This window comes from Salvelinus sp. IW2-2015, unplaced genomic scaffold (assembly GCF_002910315.2).
Source record: "Salvelinus sp. IW2-2015 unplaced genomic scaffold, ASM291031v2 Un_scaffold3399, whole genome shotgun sequence".
Taxonomy (NCBI): Eukaryota; Metazoa; Chordata; class Actinopteri; order Salmoniformes; family Salmonidae; genus Salvelinus; species Salvelinus sp. IW2-2015.
In genome coordinates, this window is record NW_019944680.1 from 17,176 (window position 1) to 37,928 (window position 20,753).

The 20,753-nt window shown below is 42.4% G+C and overlaps 1 protein-coding gene across 3 annotated transcripts; it reads left to right on the forward strand.

The window, feature by feature from the left end:
- The first annotated feature begins 7,432 nt into the window (after positions 1 to 7,432).
- Positions 7,433 to 20,548, forward strand: LOC112075791 (protein FAM3C). Of its 3 annotated transcripts, none has more exons than XM_024142724.2 (10): positions 7,433 to 7,539; positions 9,356 to 9,412; positions 14,131 to 14,235; positions 15,159 to 15,182; positions 15,613 to 15,736; positions 16,845 to 16,903; positions 17,825 to 17,875; positions 17,962 to 18,046; positions 18,332 to 18,458; positions 19,589 to 20,548. In XM_024142724.2, exons 2-10 carry the CDS (start codon positions 9,400 to 9,402, stop codon positions 19,676 to 19,678), a joined length of 678 nt encoding a protein of 225 aa, XP_023998492.1. In that variant the 5' UTR covers positions 7,433 to 7,539; positions 9,356 to 9,399; the 3' UTR covers positions 19,679 to 20,548. The 3 variants fall into 3 exon arrangements, with proteins under 3 accessions (XP_023998492.1, XP_070297169.1, XP_023998493.1); XM_070441068.1 differs by lacking the exon at positions 7,433 to 7,539 and adding an exon at positions 8,860 to 8,960; XM_024142725.2 differs by lacking the exon at positions 7,433 to 7,539 and adding an exon at positions 8,985 to 9,034.
- Positions 20,549 to 20,753: the final 205 nt, after the last annotated feature.

Genomic DNA, 20,753 nt, shown 5'->3' on the forward strand with positions numbered 1-20,753 from the left:
GTTGGAAGGTGATCAAATACTTATGTCTTGCAATAAAATGCAAATTAATTACTTAAAAATCATACAATGTGATTTTCTGGATTTTTGTTTACATGCTTTGTAAGTAGGAAAACCTGCAAAATCGGCAGTGTATCAAATACTTGTTCTCCCCACTGTATATATATATATATATATATAGTGCACTCTATATTCCCGGTCCCAAATCGTTCCCTTACCATTTAATGTTTGCAGATCAGTAATGTGGGATCAGTATGGTGAAAGCTTCTCCACTACACTGGTTATCTCTATCCAGGCCCTTCAGGTCAGAAAACATTGGAGGGTTAGGGCTAAACGGAGGGGTAGGGAGAAATTTGGGACCGGATGACTGACAGATAGAACATGTTTTCGGACACATCCCCCACCCTCTAGCTGTCCCAGAATGTGTGTGACCTTTCTATGACCTCTGCGCTTTGACCGGTCAGGCAGTGTGGGGGACTCCATCTCGTCAACACGGCCTGACGTGTACGTGTCAGATGACGGGGGGTACAAGTGGAGGGGTTCCTTGAGGGGGCCCCATCACTACAGCATCCTGGATGCTGGGGGGCTCGTCGTGGCTGTGGAGGCCCACCCCATGGACGGCCAAATCAACACCATCAAGTACTGAACACCACACGCACACACACACACACACACACACAGTCGGTGGCATGTAGAAAGATTGGGTGTAAGAAAGATGCTTTTTATTCACACCCCCACCCATGGCATGCAAACGACCTCCTCTGAGTGTTGTGTGTGTGTGTGTGTCTGTGTTTGACTTTGGAGTGTGTGTGTGTGTGTCTATACGCTCTTCTCTCCCTATGAAGTTGTGGCTGTGAATGTGTCTAAGCAGTCCACTATCCGGTAACTCTGTATGTGTGTGTTTTAATTCTATGTACTTCATGCGTGTGTGTGTGTGTGTGCTTGCACGTTCACATTCAGATGTTTATACAGGGTCGTATTCATTAGGCACCAAACGAAAGAAATCAACCTTAACTTTATCCAATAAGAAAGGCTCGTTTTAGTTTTCCGTTGCAAAGCGTTTTGTGACTCTGTGCACGAATGAAAACGACCCTGTATGTCATTGTGCATCACCCCAGGTTCTCCACAGATGAGGGCCAGTGTTGGAAGGTGTACAACTTTACAGAGCAGCCCATCTTCTTCGCTGGCCTGACATCCGAGCCGGGCACCAAGACCATGAACATCAGCRTRTGGGGCTACCGGCCCGAGGACGACCACCAGCCCATGTGGGTGGTGGTCACCATTGACTTCCAGAGTCTCCTCACCAGAGAGTGTGGGTGAATCTCAATTGTATTTNGGCCCGAGGACGACCACCAGCCCATGTGGGTGGTGGTCACCATTGACTTCCAGAGTCTCCTCACCAGAGAGTGTGGGTGAATCTCAATTGTATTTTCTTGATTCTTTGTGTCCTGTGTCTACTCGTCTCCTTGTCAAAACTCAGTGGAGGAGAATGTCTGAGGGGAGGAACCTTGGATCTTCTCCTCCAATGCTTTTTGAGAAGGAGGTGAGGAGAGTGGTCACGAGGAATCAAAGAAAGATGATTGAGATTCCCCCTGTGAGTCATTTGTTTGTTGTCAAATGTAATATCCCCAAGGATCATAATCAATTAACCAACAACAGACATTTCACAAGGAACGAAACAGTAGCTAGCTTTCTATTGTGAGAATACCCAAAGAGCGTCCTCAAATATGTGGTTTCCATATGTTTGATGTGTTTGATACCATTCCATTGATTCCATTCCAGCTATTACAATGAGTCTGCCCTCCTATAGATCCTCCCACCAGCCACCTTTGGTGTGAACCCCTGTGGACCACTAGGAACGGAATTGAACGTACTGATATCGATAAATATATACTAAAATTGGCATGTCTCAATAGTCTCTATTGGTTAACGTTGGTTTCCCATAGGTGGTAACCAGGACTATGTTCAGTGGTTGGCCCATGCCAGAGAGGGCGGGGACTTGGCCACAGAGGGGTGTGTCTTGGGCTTCAAGGAGATCTTCAGGAGGCTGAGGAAGCTGTCCGTCTGCAGGAATGGACGGGACTACGTGGTAAGCAGGCAGAAAAGCCCCTGCCCCTGCACCAGAGAGGACTACCTATGGTAAGAAACACTGTCAGGGGTCCAGTCTAAACTGACAAGGCTATTCAGTTATGGTCCTGGAGGGCCGTAACACTACTGGGTCGTATTCAGTAGTAACCAGAAGAAATCAAACTGAAACAGAAAGGGACTACCTGAACTTAGGAAACACTCGTTTTCATTGTCTGTTGAAAAAAAGTGCTTTGTTGTGCCCTAATAAATTCAACCCTGGTTTTCATTCTCTCCCTCTAGTCAGGGATACATTCAGATACAGGAAACCAGAAGTTGAGAGTTGTCCATTTAAAGGCACAATCTGTTACTTCATTTCTAGTCAAAAAAGCATTTTTTTCTCTAATTGTGCCTTTGAGGCAAAGGCAGAGTCAACGCAGACCCAAACATAACATTGCCAACAAGGCATATGCTGTGTCTGTGGTTGAAATGGCCTAACGTGTCTCTCCTTTCCAACAGTGACTATGGTTACTATCGTCATGAGAACAGCTCAGAGTGTATGAGACAACTGGACACTGCAGACCACGCCCTGGAGGTGTGTNTCCTTTCCAACAGTGACTATGGTTACTATCGTCATGAGAACAGCTCAGAGTGTATGAGACAACTGGACACTGCAGACCACGCCCTGGAGGTGTGTCTAAATGGAGAGGAGGAGGAGCTTAGGACGTCGGGGTAATTATGACACACACATATTTGTTTTATTATCCTTGTGGGGACCAAACAATTGATTCCCATTGGAAATCCTATTTTTCCTGACCCTAACCCTTAATCTAACCCTAACCTTAACCTCTAACCTTAACTCCTAACCCTAACTCCTAACCCCTAACCCTAATTGTATCCCTAACCCTAAACTTAACCCCTAAGCCTAAAATATAATTTTTCCTTGTGGGGACCAGCGAAATGTGGTCCCCAGAAAGATAATCAAACCAAACACACACACACACACAGTTCACTGTGTGGTCTCCATGTGTAGGTACCGTAAGGTTCCCAGTGATAAGTGTGAGGGAGGTTTCACTCCCCTGCGCAGAAAGGAAACAGTCAACAGGCACTGTGGGAACTCCAGTCAGCCCCCCACTGCCAGCCCATATTCTGAAACCCCGGTGAGTGTGACCTGTGTGTGTGCGTGTGCATCTGCGAGTTCTTGTGTGGGTCTCCTTTGAGCGTGTGTGTGCTTTTGTTATTGCTCACAGTGTGAAAGGTGTGACTTACCTGGGCAGCCTCCCGGGTGGCGCAGTGGTCTAGGGCACCGCATCGCAGTGCTAGCTGCGCCACCAGAGTCTCTGGGTTCGCGCCCAGGCTGGGCTGGGTTCGCGCCCAGGCTCTGTCGCAGCCGGCCGCAACCGGGAGGTCCGTGGGGCGACGCACAATTGGCATAGCGTCGTCCGGGTTAGGGAGGGTTTGGCCGGTAGGGATATCCTTGTCTCAGTATGTAAAATGTAATAAAATGTATGCACTCTACTGTAAGTCGCTCTGGATAAGAGCGTCTGCTAAATGACTAAAATGTAAAAAAATGTAAAAATAATGTAACAGTGTTCTTCATTCTCGGGAGACACACATTGTGAGCTGGGTTTTGTTCCAGCCCAGTACTAACACACCTGATTCAATCAATCAATRGCTTGATAACTGGTTGATGAGTTGAATCAGTTGTGTCAGCGGTGTGCTGGAACAAAAGCCTACACACCCTCTGGGTACTTCCGCATCAGAAAATACAGCCCCACATATTAGATGATGCAATGCGTCACATGATAAAAGTTTATAGCGTTTAGAAAATTATGACCAGAAATATGATAATGCTATGTCTGTATTTCAGAGAGAGAAGATGCTGTTGATCGTACTTTGTGTTGGATTAGGGATTGTCATTCTGGTGGCTGTTGCCGCTGCTGTCTATACTGTAAGGAGAATGGTTTAATGGGAAATAGGTGAGCCACATACACATTTATGCGCACGAGCATGTAAGTAAACACGCATACACACACACACACACACACACACACACACACACACACACACACACACACACACACACACACACACACACACACACACACACAACACACACACACACACACACACACACACACACCACACACACACACACACTACACACACACACACACACAAACACAGACACACTGCTCAGGTACAAGTGCACATTGAAATGCCTGCTTCCGTTCTGGTCCTAAATATTGACATGCCTTGTGGCTCTGCTCCGCCCCCTACAGGGCGCCAACGTATCGCTTCTCTGTCCTGCAGCTTCAGGACGACGACTGCTCCATTGCCGCCGACCCAGAGAGTGTTGCCAGTAGCAACGGAACATCAGTCTTCCAAGTGGATTCAGATGATGTGAGTGTTATTAGCTTTAGCATGGTGGCTAAAGGCACTCAGGATTTTTAGGRCATKTTRKGTGCATAGCAAAAGGCAAAATATGTGTGAACTTGTGCATTTAAGRGCAACGTTATGGTCATGTTGRCCCGTCMATTGTTTTAAATGAACAATGATCCATTTACAAGACGTAATGTGSAAAATATTGATAATTTCCCTCTGTTGTCCCCCCCGTTTTGTAGGATCTTATTGAATGAACAACATGAGATTAAATATCTTGACGATGATCTCCAGAGCTTGGCCATTTGGATGTATGGCATTCCACTTGTTGTATTACGTACCTGTTGCATCTCAATGGAAARATGTCTAGGGTTTGTAAGGAACAAATTGCGAATGTCATGTAGATGGCATGCAGATGTCCCAAGCTGTTTATTGAGCGAAGAACACTTCCCACTGGACACACACTGGTTGAACCAACGTAGAATAGACGTTGAATTGAGTTTACTTCAAGTTTCACTGCTCTGTTATTAAGTATTTCATGAATTAACAGTTTGTCTCTGTCTGATGATATTATTTATGTGTGGAACACTGTCTTCAACTTGCACAATTTTGGATGGCGCTTGCAATGCAATTGATAGTGGGTTCGATTCCCGGGACCACCCGTGTGTAAAATGTATGCACGCATGACTGTAAGTCAATTTGGATAAAAGCATCTGCTAAATGGCCCATATTTATTATTATTATTATTATTTTTATTACCACTGTTCACTAGTCTGTATTTTGATGAGGCCCTGAATAATGTGCATTCCTAATAAATCAACACAGTAATGTTAGAATAGCGATGTAATGGAAATAAAGTGCCTGATTACCTCAAWTATTCTGTAWTTACTCTGCAGGAACAATCAACTGTTATCTGTTATTCACTGTGAATTTATTCCTMATKTCTCTATTTCTTTATCTTTAACTCTGCATTGTTGGAAAAGGCCCTGTGAGTAAGCATTTCACTGTTAGTCTACACCCCTTGTTTATGAAGCATGTGACAAATAACATATGATCGATTTGACATGTAGAGTGGATCCACAGCAAGTAGAGATTACTATCAACTTGTTTTGTATTTGAATAGATTATCTTCTGTTAGTCAGCACCTCACCTAAAGTGTCTATGTTCTTTAATTGTTTTACTTCCTAGATGGATTTTGTTTTGCCTTATTGCTTACCTGTACAATGTGCCTTATGGACTAGGTCTCCACCCGATGGCTTCCACTTGTTCTTTCTGGACAGGACCACCCACAAATGAAATCCCTGTTTGAATTCTTTAAAAGTGCATCATTCCTTCCTCGTTGATTAGAAATAATTGGAAAGGTAAAAGCCATGTGATGGTGCTCTTGCATTTACTTGTCCAATCTTGTAATAATAATCAATGATTGCCGGATGCAGGAGGAAGGATGCACTTTTCATTCAACTACTCTCCCCACACAAGAGGGCGCTGTGCAGCATATCCTCTCCCAAAGGGGTTTTGCCAAGTTTTGTGTCTATGCTTTGCCCCTCCTTTAGAGCTGATGTGACTTTGAGTGTGTGTCATGAACAACAGCACTAGCAACTAAAGTGAAATTGGCTGTTTGCCTTCAAAATAAAAGTCCCCCATTGAAACTGATGCCAAAGGATGAAAATAGTGGAATTATGCCACAATTGGACTAGATAATGGTAAACAAGGTTGTTTTATAATGTTGGTATATACATTTAACAAAAGACAATTGAACACAAAACATACAATTCTGTTGAAATCGCACTGTGGATGTATATAGACTTCAGAATTGCATTGGAGGCATACTTAAATTGCAATGTACAGCCTTACCTATGGATCTTGGGTTCATGAAATGGGGTATCAGCCTACTCAGTGACACCTACAGATTACATTGCGTTAAGAGTTTACACAAATACTAGCGTCTTAGCTCTTATTACAGAACTTTAACTGTGGGAAATCCCCTCACTATTCAGCCTATTGTATGTATTGGACATTCATATTGCAATGTACGGCCTTACCTATGGATCTTGGGTCCATGAAATTGGGAATCAGCCTATTCAGTGACACCAACAGATTACAATTTACACAAATATTAGCTTTGTTGCTCTAATTGCGGGACTTTAACTGAGGAGTATTTTTCTCTGCTCATGCAGGAGTAATAAAGGCCTAGTTCACAAATTTTGTAAAATAAAAATATGGTATTATTACTTTTTATTTCGATTTATCAGGGGCTTCCTGCAGTGGAAACGCAGAGCTAGATAAGAGGAACAGATGGCCATGTTCAGGTTGTAAATGGCAGCGAGTAGCGTGGATGAAAAGGAGAGCGGGAGAATGAGGGTCAAGGACTGAAATGGTCTGTAGTGGAGACACACAGGAAGAAGAGAGATCATGATACAGAAAGCAGTGGAGCGTCTAGGAAAGAAAGCATAAAGATGGCCAAGGTTGGAAGCGAGAGTCATAATGTGTCAGAGTGGAAAGTGGTGATGGTGTTTGAWGAKACCACAGGGCCTCATTTACACCCTATCCGACTAACCAATGCCTTGGAGAAAGAGATAGGTGAAGTCAAACTATCCCGGTTCATTGGAACGGTAAATTGCTAATATTTTGTGGTAGCCAGGCTCAGAAARGGAAGATTCTGCAAATGGAAAAGCTTAWTRGGATGAAGCTTAAAAGCCATATCCCTGGGGCTTATGCTAGGTTGAGGGGAGTCATYACTGGRGCCCCAATATCTATGTCCATAGTTGATATTAAAGAAAATGTGAAGGGAGGCAGAGTGATTGARGCCAAAMGTTTGCTCAGTAGGAAAGAGGGTCAAAGAAGTGAACGTGTATCAGTGCTGCTGAGGTTTGAGAAGGTTTTGCCTAGAAAAGTACAGATAGCATTCCCTTATTTCAAGAAGATGAAGAGAATGGCCTCACACTCCAGTACAGTAGGTGGCGGTGAAGAATACTGTTTGGTCGTTCTTTATGTTTAGTAGATTATTGAAGTACCACAAGAGTAAATAGCGATTTTCTGAAACAGGGAAGAGTCTGTCATCGTATAGGCAAGGCTTGTAACCGTGGCGTTTCTCAGGTAAAGTTGCCAGCTATCTTGCTAACGTTCGCTGTTTTTTTTTTTAGCTCATGCCAATTAAATCGACTTGCTGCTGGGGCAATCAGGTTTATATAACTATTTTGACTAGGGTTGGCTAGCTAGCTACTGTTAACGGAATCGAACTAAATTGTGAATCGCTATAACTAGCTAGTTATGGCTAAATCTAACCATACCTTAACGTTACTTATTTGGGGACGATAATTTACTCGGAAAATGTATGTCTAGTTTGCACAGTTAGCTGACTACTGTTAGCTCGGTACACATGTTAGCCAAACACTAACACATAACTAATTGTGTAGCCAACAGATCTGACCCGATTGTTTAAACTGCTCCAGGGTCGGACAGGCTTCCTATGTAGATTAAAACTTAAATGTATAATTTCCGGTGTAGATTAAGACTGGAGTCAGCGTGAGATAAGGTTGGAAAGCGTAGCTAGCAACCTCAATCCGAATTAATTAACTTCCATCAGTCACACTTTAGACAATGGTTACATATATTCACCAATACCAGGTATTCTTGATCAAGTCCTCTCATAGATGCTTATGAATGTCCTAATACCCATTGACATTGTCAGAACAAGCCTCTTAAAATTGCTCAAAAACAAACACCTCCAATTAGCTCTGTCTCGAAAGCCCCGCTTTATATTTCACAGGCACTGTCATAAATTAATCACGCTGTATATTCAACTTTTCTCCCGCTTTTCTCTCAACTCATTTGCCTGGTCTCTGACCTCCCTAAATGCTTCCTCATCGTCGTGGGTGATCAGGCATACCACCATCGTGTCATCAGCAAACGTAATGATGGCGTTGGAGTCGTGGTTGAACAGGGAGTACAGGAGGGCACTAAGCACGCACCCCTAAGGGGCCCCAGTGTTGAGGATCAGCGTGGGGGGTGTGTTGTTGCCTACCCTCACCACTTGGGGGGCGGCCTGTCAGGAAGTCCAGGATCCAGTTGCAGAGGGAGGTGTTCAGTCCCAGGATCCTTAGTTTCAGTTAGCTTCATAGTGTCACATTTTAATTTCTGCCGAAATCAAAATGAAAGAAAAGTTATCTTGCACATTCAGCAGGCTGTGGTGTTAAATATACTTTTAGAAGTGGCGTCTTTATTTTATTACTTATCGTTAATGCCGTCTTTGGTGTGCTGATTAATGCACAAGCACGCTTCTTTCCCCACTCCTATCAATATTTATTTTGATTAAGTCATACAAGTGTTATATTGCGGGAAGTTTAAAATACATTGTCATTACTACATTACTATTTTTAACACCAAAAAACATTTAATTGAATAAAATATTTTCAGTCGTCTTCCTCAAATGAACGGGAAGATGATGCAATCTTTGCAAGATGAAGGAAATCTAATTTCATTGGTCCTCAACTCGTGGCTCAGTCATTTCATTCAGGGTAAGTGGAGTAGGCAGGGAGTTTAGCCTTCCCTGGAGCATGTTTAGTTCTGAAGACATTTACCTGGCTGAAAGGTGAGACGCATTCGTATGACTGGTTGACCAAAATTGCCTCTTTGTAGGATACCCCTCTAGCTGTGGATGTATTCCTAGCTATATTTATTTAGCCATCCCATTATGAACTACCATGTCTTCCTTGTTCTCAGTTAGATGGCTAAGTGAGTGAGTCATGTTTTAAACCCAGGAGGGAAGGCTAAAGTCCAAGTAGTGTGACATGATCCTACCTAACCAGCCAAAGTTAACTAGCTAGTCAACCTTACTGTCGAACCACTGTCACTCCCGTTGTATGTCTCTCCACACTGGAGAATATTGACATGTTGCTTTGTCTTTCAACAGGGGCATACATTGTGTTGCACTCACTGCAGATTCTTGGGACCAACATGAGAGCTGGAGGTAGGTTTTGCTATAATAGGTACCTGTATTTCTGACAATTAGCATAACTTTTATCACAKTTACTTGGGTCAGTGTGTGACAATTGTTTATCTTGGCTATTCTGTCTACAAACCATATTCTTCATCACAGTACAACATAGCTATGCCTATAGCCTACTTGTTTAGTTTATTAGGAACCCCATTAGCTACCGCTCATGTAGCAGCTACTCTTCCTGGGGTCCACACAACATGTACAAATACATGACAAAATACAGAACGGTAATAGACAAGAACAACATAAGATATGACTTTAATATAGAAATAAGAGGTGTGTGGGTGTGGGTGTGGGTGTGGGTGTGGGTGTGTGAAAGACTCCAATAGACAGCAAATACTATTTACACACTTTATATATACATTCGGATGTACAATACAGTTAAATGAGATCTTCAGAAAGAGGAGAGGTGCTGTGATACAATATGTTTCTAAATGTAAACTTAAGTAACCTCTGGTGCCAGAGCATTCCACGATGACATGTTTCTATACATAACTGAGCGACACATAAAATCTGTTTTTGGTTTGGGTACCGTGAAGAAACCCGTAGTGGTGTGTCTGGGGTATGTATGTTTGAAGTGTATGTAAATGGTTAGGCATTTAAAAAATAAAAATAAAAAAGAATTCTTAGACTAGAAGTAGTCAGCTTCTCCTCAACCATGAAAGACTATCATGTTGTGTGTGTGCAGTTAAAGGCGTTTGTTCTCAGCCAGCTGCAGCTTTGCTAGGTCTTTCTTTTCTGCACCTGACCATATTATGGGACAAGATCAAAGCCTGGTACAGTTGATATTTGTGTCAAAAACACAGAACATACCACAACATACATACTGTACCGCTCACCATCTTCACAACAACTTTGTATATGACTTGACAATGAAGTTCAGCTTCTTCAATGTGTAGCGGTGTTGTTAGAGAGGGATAAAGATTTTGTTCTGGCGCCAGGCAGGTATTAACCCTCCCGAAAGGAAAAGAGTAGGATGGAGTAGCACTACCAGACAAGCGCACATCAGCAGGAGACTGCCTAGACTATTGTAGCCTGTTTGCCAGATAGCCAGTGGAGAGCAAAGACAAGACACACCATCTAAAACACGTTACATCACAGGGGTCACTACCCTGGACATCACTACCCTGGACATCACTACCCTGGACATCACTACCCTGGACGGTTCTGACCTAGAATATGTGGACAACTACAAATACCTATGTGTCTGGCTAGACTGTAAACTCTCCTTCCAGACTCATATTAAACATCTCCAATCCAAAATCAAATCTAGAATCGGCTTTCTATTTTGCAACAAAGCCTCCTTTACTCATGCCGCCAAACATACCCTAGTAAAACTGACTATCCTACCGATCCTCGACTTCGGTGATGTCATCTACAAAATAGCTTCCAATACTCTACTCAGCAAGCTGGATACAGTCTATCACAGTGCCATCCGTTTTGTTACCAAAGCCCCTTATGCCACCCACCACTGTGACCTGTATGCTCTAGTCGGCTGGCCCTCGCTACATATTCGTCGCCAGACCCACTGGCTCCAGGTCATCTATAAGTCTATGCTAGGTAAAGCTCCGCCTTATTTCAGCTCACTGGTCACGATAACAATACCCACCCGTAGCACGCGCTCCAGCAGGTATATCTCACTGGTCATCCCCAAAGCCAACACCACCTTTGGCTGCCTTTCCTTCCAGTTCTCTGCTGCCAGTGACTGGAACGAATTGCAACAATCGCTGAAGCTGGAGACTTACATTTCCCTCACTAACTTTAAACATCAGCTATCTGAGCAGCTAACCGATCGCTGCAGCTGTACATAGTCCATCTGTAAATAGCCCACCCAATCTACCTACCTCATCCCCATATTATTTTTATTTACTTTCTGCTCTTTTGCACAGCAGTATCTGTACTTGCACTTCATCATCTGCACATCTATCACTCCAGTGTTAATCTGCTAAATTGTAATTACTTCGCTACTATGGCCTATTTATTGCCTTACGACCTCACGCCATTTGCACACACTGTATATAGACTTTCTTTTTTTTCTATTGTGTTATTGACTGTACGCTTGTTTATTCCATGTGTAACTCTGTTTGTGTTGCACTGCTTTGCTTTATCTTGGCCAGGTCGCAGTTGTAAATGAGAACTTGTTCTCAACTAGCTTACCTGGTTAAATAAAGGTGAAATATTTAATTTTTACTAAAATGTCAACCCAAATACATCCGGCAGGGCAATAATAGTCCAGTGACACTGAAGATCAAAGGGAGCGCAGTGGGGGGGGAAAATAAGTTTGCTGGAGCAATAGAGGGAAAATTAGTGAGGGGCAGGGTTTAGCTGTTGGCATCAGGCTTGCAGTTGCACTGTCTGTCAGACTGATACACCTGATGGTTTGTTTGTCAAAGCTTCGCAACACTGTTGCTACTAATCCATTCAGCAAGCTGGATACAGTCTATCACAGTGCCATCTGTTTTGTTACCAAAGCCCCTTATGCCACCCACCACTGCGACCTGTATGCTCTAGTCGGCTGATTCGATCAATGACAGGAGCGGTCCCCAAAGATTCCAAACACGACCTAGAGCGTTAACACCGGCGATCAACTTCAACACTTTACAAACTAATCACGTTGAAAATAAACAAGACTTCTGCAAAGAGTTAAACACACTGTCAAAACTGCCACGCCGACGAGAGCCTCCATACAGAGCCGGAAGAGCCATCTTTATTATCTCCCTCCTGACTGCTGCTGTGCTCTTAAAGGGGCAGCCCACGGTGAATGCTCCGTGCAGGATTTCGCTACAAATGTTCACAACCTTTATGCACATCTCCAGTTTAGGTCTAAGAGAATGCTTTGAACCAAATACAATGCTTTTTGGTTTCAGATGAATTTAACACCAGATTATTGTAATTTCCCATTCTGACGCTGACTGTAAGTCCTTGCTAAGATTCTCTGTGAGCTCATTGGCTGTAGATGGTGATGTGTGCAATCAGCATACATAGTAATTCTATCTTCTTGTAAGACAAGTAGCAAATCATTTGTTAAAATAGAGAAGAGTGACGGCCCAAGGAAACTGTCCTGAGGGATACTATTGCACATATCTGATGTTAGAGAAGCTTCCATTGAAGAACACTCTGGGTTCTGTTGGATAAGTAACTCTCCAACCGTGTGATGGCAGGTGACGTAAAGCCATTCTAAGTGAGTTTTTTTCAATAAGAAATGATGATCAATAACATAAGGCTTCACTGAAACCTAACAATACAGCTCCAACTATCATCTAATCAATTTATTTTAGCCAGTCATGAGTCAGTGCAGTACAAGTTGAGTGCCTTTCCCTATATGCATGCTGAAAGTCATTAGTTAACTTGTTCTTTATAAAATAGCATTGCGTTTGTTCAAATGCAGTTCTCCATCAGTTTACTAAAAACAGGCAGCACACTGACTGGGCGGATGTTAGAGGCAGCAAAGGGTGCTTTACTATTTTTAGGTAGTAGAATTACTTTAGCTTTCTTCCACASCTGTGGASACAATCCTGGTTAAAGACATGGCAAGTTKGGGTGGCAATACCGTCTTACCATTCCCAGTAGTTTCCCATCTAGGTTGTCTATACTTGGTGGCTTATCATTGATAGATGGTAACTGTTTTTCCACCTATTCCACAATAACTTGACCAAGTTCAGAACGGCATTCCTGCTCTTTCATTATTAGGTCTTCAACACACATGGTGGTTCAATGTTTTAACTGACTAATGTTTGTCCTCTTTRCCGGTGAAATAGTCATTGAAATGATGTGGCTATATCAAAAGGTTTTTGCTAAAATGGCACATCAACATCAATGAATGATGTAGATTTAATTGGGTTTTCTGTCCATAATATAACTTGAGGTAATCCAAAGTATTTTCCCATTGTTTTTTAAAATGTAATTTATCTTGTTTTTAGTAATATTCTTATTATAAAATAAAAAATATTGAGTCACAAAATGTCTCAATTGACAGTATGTCAACCAATCAGCTGAGCAGCCTGAATTGTTTGTCACCTTTTTTCTCCTTCATTTCTTTGAACCATACCATTTTTCAGTTCATCGACCAGGGGGCTCGAACAGTTCTCCGTTTCTTAACAGGTGCATGCTTGTCAACAATTGGCAAGAATAATTTTACAAATACTCCAAGTGCTGCATCTGGTTTCTCCTCCTTATACACATCAGGCCAACAAATGTGTTTCATCTTAAACAAGAGTCCTGAGTACATTTTGTATGATCTGTTATACATAACTTTAGACCCTGCCTTTGGTACTTTTGGCTTTCCTTGTTATTGCCACAATGTTATGGTCACTACAGCCAATGGGGACTGATATTGCTTTGGAGCAAAGCTCTGCAGCCTTAGTGAAGATCTGATCAATACAAGTGGATGTCACAGATCCAACACTATTGGTTTACACTCTAGTTGGTTGAGTGATAACCTGGGTCATGTTACAGGCATTAGTCACAGTAAGAAGCTTCCTCTTGAGAGGACAACTAGATAACCAGTCAATGTTCAGGTCACCAAGCAAATACATTTCTCTGTTAGCATCAGAGACCTTATCTGACACACACGTATTAGACATGGTGTTAAAATGGTGTTACATTTTCTCTCTATCTCTCTCCTCTCTCCCTCTGTCTATTGATCTCTTCATTCTCTTTCTTTGGTCTATGTGTCTAATTTCCTTCAGGCATCGTGAAGTTGGCTGCATTGGTTTTGGTCTTTTTCCTGGCAGTTTTCCTTGCCTTCCAGCTGCTGGAAATTAATATGGACTTCAATTTGGGGAATGTGTTTGGTGAGTTTGGTTACAGGTGTTTTCCAGTGTTGTAACTGTGCATATTAATCTATTGCCTGATCTTGAATGGAATTCCAAAGAGGAATCACTTAGTTTCAAAGGCTATTATTTTGAATATATCTCTCAATAGATAGGATTATTAATCTTCATCAGGGATTCTAAATTTAGGCCTTCAGAAAAACCTTTGTGTCTGCATACGACAGCCTTAGTCTCTGGCCGAAGCTAAATTCACACACTACGGAGACGGAAGGTGCGTAGCGCAATGTTGTTTTTTGTCACAAAAGGGGTGACTCCTTGTAATACTTTCTGGCATTCGGGCGTACTTTTGTACTACCTGGAAATTGAGACGCTCGGTATCATTCCTTCCGCAGCCGCTGGGGCAGTGTTTTCGCTCGGTTCCTTGTTCTGATCTACAGGTTATTCATTAAAGTAGCCTATTTTGTATTTGTAACCAAATATAATCTCTGCGACTGTTCAAACAGTAAACCAAACAACAAGAATCCACCCTCTCAAAGTGTTTAGTTTATTAGTAATAACCAGTGATTCCAGGCTATTGTGAAGTGGTAGAACCGGCTTTAGCCAACTAGCTAGCCATGTGCTTTTATTTTAGCTGATATCTGAATGAGTACACAAGCAGGATATCAAACTGGGGTAATGTTTTAGGTTGCACCGGCAAGTAGAAGAGTATTTGCTAGGGCATGTTTTTTTAAATGATAAATCTGATTTCACATGGAGATGTGGGATGCTAAAAGGCCTGGCTAGCTTGCTATGTTTTTAGCCAGGCTAAAGCCAGATAGACAGATTTTGTGCAAAGTTCAGTGTTTTAACTTTCTTAAATAAGGAACTCATGAGCTCACGGGCTAATGTCATAATGACATCTGAAACTCGAGTCTAACTTGTCTGTTTCTGTCCCTCCACAACAGGGTCTATGCCTGTAGAGGAAGGCCGTAAGTATACTTCAATAACTTCTCCTGTTACATCACTTTAACCTAATTCCTGATTTCCACAATCAATCAAGTTACATTACTTTTCTTTTTTTCTCCCCGTGGTATTTGAAAATCAGGGCTGATCTTCTCTTAACAAACCATGGCAACACCTTACCATGTATGCTTAAGTGTTAGGAGCTAAGTAGTTAATCTGTGTGTATTGTGTAGTTACCACCTGGCCTGCTGAGTCCTATGTAAATAGTCTGGTTTGTTCTGTAGGTGTGTGAGTTATATTGTGCGTGTGAGAGATTCAAGCTGTGTGTGTAATAGCAGACTGTGTTTGCAGGGCCTAGATATGTACGTGTTTGCTGATATTGGGTGTGTGTTTGATGGGGGGGGGGGTGCTAAAGTGTGTTGGTATTGTATACTCTATTTGGAATTCCATTCACAGCTACCAGACTGGACCGCTACAAGTGTGGCCTCTCCAAGCCATGTCCTGAGGGACACTTCTCCTTTAAGATGGCCAGCGGAGCAGCCAGTGTTGTGGGTCCAAAAATCTGCCTGGAGGACAACATGTAAGAGACATGATAGACCTATATTAACAGTACAAACAAAGACCCACCCCCTCTCAACCTATAATAACAGTACAACCAACAACCCACCCCCCCCTTAACCTATACACAGGGGCCTAATTAGAAACAAGTATTTTAAATAAGACATGTTTTATCCCCCCGCACAAAAAAAGAACCTTGCACTTGACTTTTCCTACTAGCACTGACTACTGATAACTACTTTTTATTTTGAAAGAATTTACAGCACTTACTATGACTTATGTGGTTGTCTCACCTGTCTTAAGATGAATGCGCTAACTGTAAGTCGCTGTGCATAAGAGCGTCTGCTAAATGACTCAAATGTAAACATCTATTGCCAGGTAGAAATCTAGAGTGCAAGGCTGACACAATAGGATATTCTACAACACAATTATCCATGTCTGTTCTACAGGATGCATTTCTATTCTTATTTTATAGATTCCTAGACTAGCGTAGACCGGTATGAACTATATCGTAACTGAGGTGGAGATTCAATTTAAACATGCCTGAAGCAACCTGTTGACTGTTAACCCTCTATTTAATTAACTGTTGACTGACTCTTGTGGCATTCTGCATCCGTGTTATTGAAATCCAATTCCTCAGGCATTGCTACATGGGAATCGCTTCTGGTTAGGAATAAGTATTTTATTTTTGTGTCGACACTATATGACCAGGGTGTGACAAGTCTCAGTACAGTGGTGAAGAAAGCCACACGACCGGGAACAAAGACAAGGATGGGACTAACCTAACCACAAAGTACCCAATAAAATAGATGCAGGCTCACTGTCACATAATGCTTCATTTGTCCTTTCAGATTCTATTTAATTAACTGTTGACTCTTGTGGCATTCTGCATCCGTGTTATTGAAATCCAATTCCTCAGGCATTGCTACATGGGAATCGCTTCTGGTTAGGAATAAGTATTTTATTTTTGTGTCGACACTATATGACCAGGGTGTGACAAGTCTCAGTACAGTGGTGAAGAAAGCCACACGACCGGGAACAAAGACAAGGATGGGACTAACCTAACCACAAAGTACCCAATAAAATAGATGCAGGCTCACTGTCACATAATTCTTCATTTGTCCTTTCAGATTGATGAGTGGCGTCAAGAACAACGTGGGCAGAGGAATTAACATCGCCCTGGTCAACGGTAAACCAGCCTTGTCACTGCTACATACCATAGACAAACAGTACTTCTCCTTGTAGTCAAATCGGTTGTTTTACATGATTACATCTGTGAGTAATATGACATTTGAAAATGACATCTGGTGTGTGAAACATTTACTTTGTTCAGGGATTGGCAGCTCGAGTCTTTCGAGGATGTGTAGAATGTGTAGATGGCTGTTAGTGCTGGGCTGGAACAAAAGCCTGCATACATCATGGCCCTTCTGGACTGTAGTTGCCCATCCCTGCCTTGGTTAACTACTTCAATACTAACCCGTCCATACCGCTGTTCATATACACTGAGTATACAAAACATTAAGAACACCTTCCTAATATTGAGTTGCACCTCCCTTTGCCCTCAGAACAGCCTCAATTTGTCAGGGCATGGACTCTACAATGTGTCAAAAGCGTTCCACAGGGATGTTGACTCCAATGTGTCCCACAGTTGTCAAGTTGGCTTGATGTCATTTGGGCAGTGGACCATTCTTGATACGCACCGGAAACTTGGTGTGACAAACCTAGCAGGGTTGCAGTTCTTGACACAAGTCGGTGCGCCTGGCACCTACTACCATACCCCGTTCAAAGACACTTCAATAATGTTCTCTTGCCAATTCACCTTCTAAATGGCAAACATACACAATCCATGTCTCAAGGCTTAAAAATCCTTATTTGACCTGTCTTCTCCCGTTCATCTACACTGATTGAAGTAGTATAGTGACATCAATGAGGGATCATAGCTTTCACCTGGTCAGTCGGTCATTGAAAGAGGTGTTCTTAATGTTTTGTACACTCAGTGTAAACAGTACTTTCCATTGTCGTTGAATGTACTATAATTCACTATTCATGATAGGAGTTAGCCTGTGAGTGTACATTAGCTTGTCGTGAACAAGTTGTTTGTTCTCCACAGGAAAGACAGGGGACCTCATCAAGACAGACTACTTTGACATGTGGGCGGGAGGTGAGGCCTTAGTTTCGGTTAGATTTCCTTTGTTGTTTCCGTGTCATGGACTAGGCAAACCAGTCTTGTATTTGTTGTGTGGGCAGATGTCAACACGCTCATCACATTCCTGAAGACTATTGAAGAAGGATCAGTAGTGATGATGGCCACATTTGACGATTCGGCCTCAAAGTAGGTGTTCCTAACTGCTGATATTAAAGGAGTAGTCACCAATTACTGATGTATAACAATGGTGACTAAGAGAAAAGRTTCAAGTAAAGGAAAGAGTGGTAGGTAGAGATATTTAAGTGTCTAGTCTACAGACTCAATGACATTCTAGCTGTGTATTCACTAGCAAAAGGACTGAAATGGGGAGGGACTACCTGAACTTATCCAATAAGAAATGTTTTATTTTTACTGTGAAACGTTTCGCTACGGTGTGCACAAATGAATACGACCCTGCTTTGCGGTCCACAGGCTGAACGACGAGTCCAAGAAGATGATTGGTGAACTTGGCAGTTCCAGCATCAGCACATTAGGCTTCAGGGACAACTGGATCTTTGTGGGAGGCAAAGGGATCAAGACCAAGAGTCCCTTTGAACAGGTAACTTTAACCCCCCCCCCCCTTTTAAATCTTTATCCTCCTTAACCTGGTTTGTTCACATTTTTTCTTTCTGGTCTGTTCACATGGGACTTTTTCACCTCTCCCCGTTGAAATATCATGGCTTCAGTGAAGCACAACTGAGAGAACTTTGTCTATAGAAATATAGTACCTAGAACACACCATTTATCATGATATCGACTCCTTTTCCAGGCCTGTCATAAAGAGTTGTGTGTGTGTGCTGTTCTGCTTCAGAAATGGACATGTTTTATATTGGAGTCAATACAATGACTTGTAAAACCGCATCGGGATGTCATCGTCTACAGCCCTCAGACTCAACTCTGGACCGCCAAGCCAGTCCCACTGCATCTTTTCATTGTTCCCCTCTAATCAGGGACTGATTTAATGACTGAATTAATTATCAGGTAGAACAGAACCAGCAGACTCCGGACCTTGTAGGGCAAGAGTTGAGCACCCCTCGTCTACAACGTCACAGATGTCATCGGAGGATTGATTACCTAGAGAGGCAAGGTGAAATATCCCAAATGGAGCTAGATAAAGCCAGAACAATAATCTACTTGTTGAGCATAGCTCTAGTCATCAGTCTGGTGATCATGGTCATCACTCACTGTTCGTCACGGTCCCGACATCAGCGTATAACTATCCTGCAACGGGGCTATTTGACGCGAGAATGCACTCCAACGTGACGTTTGTTTGTAAACTAAAAAATTGCTCTATGAGATATGTAAAACACAGCCGCTCCATGATTTAGTTTTCGTTCTTTACAGTTCTGAACTATTGATTTCATGATCTGAGTTTTACCAGAGAAGACAATTTTGAGAGAACTGTCTTTACATTTCCGTCTGACCCTTGAACATGTTGTCCCAGAGGGAACAGGCACTCCTTCAATATTGACTTTCCATCCTCCCTTATGTATTCTTGGGACATTGTGTAACGGCACAGCGATCACAAACACACAGCCTTATCAGACAAGAGGGGCCATGCATTGTGCTTCCCAAATGGCACCCTATTCCCTTTTGTAGTGCACAAAACACTTGCATTATATAGGGAATAGGCTGCCATTTGGGATGCTGACATTGGGTCTAATCCAAAACCTCTCTCTGCCTCTACAGCACATAAAGAACAACGCCGACACCAACAAGTACGAGGGCTGGCCCGAGGTGCTGGAGATGGAAGGCTGCATACCCCAAAGACAGGAGTGATCTTTTCACTTGAACCCTCGATCGGCCATCTCCCGTTCCCTTCATAGCCGACCCCTTCACGCCTTTGGTTGCGTCTCCCATTCTTCTCTTCAAATAGTGTACTTGCACACTTTCCTATGATGGCTCTAATAATGGTTGAACCTCCCTCCACCCAATGCTAACACCAACGCAGCGTTTGTATTTTAGAGACTGTCCCTCTGCGTTGCAGCTGTCAATGTTTGCAGCAATCGGTGTTTGATGTCAGGGAGCATCCTTGTATCTTCCTGTGTTTGTGTGTGTCAAGGTATTGTCTATTTATAGAAAGAGGAATGGAAGGGTAGCTGGTATGGCAGAAATTCCTGTTATTGGTTATTCAGCAGAATGTACCAAGATCACTGTGAAATTTGTAAATAGAACTACAAAAAAAGTAGCAACATCCGTATTGTAATATAAAATCTTGGAAAGCTATATGACTTAAGATCCTTGTTACTTAAGAGTGAATTTATATTATAGCTTTTTATCTTTAGTGATTGGTCTTTTTTTAAATTGTTAGTTTTTGTGTGGTTTGGGAGTGGAATGAATGAGGAGGCATATAGCTAAAGCTTGTTAGTGGGGATTTTGTCTTGTGTGCATCTTCCTTGGATAGAATGGGAATCGTTGGTTTTGGATGGGGGTCATGTACGTAAGTGTTTCAGTAGAAATCTATCGATATTTTAGGGAAATATTTAGCTGGTTTTGCTGATTTGATAAACAAATCACTTGGGATTTTATTGGCACCTTGACAGCCTTGGAAAAACCATTCAAGAAATAGATTGATACATTACAAAGATGATTAGGTTTTGATTTTGTGGCTAGATCTTACTTTCCTCAGTATCTCTGATGTACTTTAAAGACTACTAACTCTCTGCATCACATCCCTTCCACTTGGCTGTCCTAAAGCTTTGATCACCTCATTGCGACTGACTTTTTTGTTCTTATCATATAATGCAAGAACTGCCTAGGCTGAAGCTCATAGCTTTTAGCTGAGTTACTGCTGGCTTTTGCCACATTGCATCATGTCCCCCCTGGATCTTCAATGAGCGGTCTCAGTACCACT

Bases quoted from the DNA above. Each gene is read 5' to 3' on its own strand.
- LOC112075791 (XM_070441068.1), top strand. From the start codon at position 8,873: ATGAACGGGAAGATGATGCAATCTTTGCAAGATGAAGGAAATCTAATT. The intron at 15,737-16,844 runs GTAAGAGACATG...TTGTCCTTTCAG, and splicing joins ATCTGCCTGGAGGACAACAT to ATTGATGAGTGGCGTCAAGA. The intron at 16,904-17,824 runs GTAAACCAGCCT...TGTTCTCCACAG, and splicing joins TAACATCGCCCTGGTCAACG to GAAAGACAGGGGACCTCATC.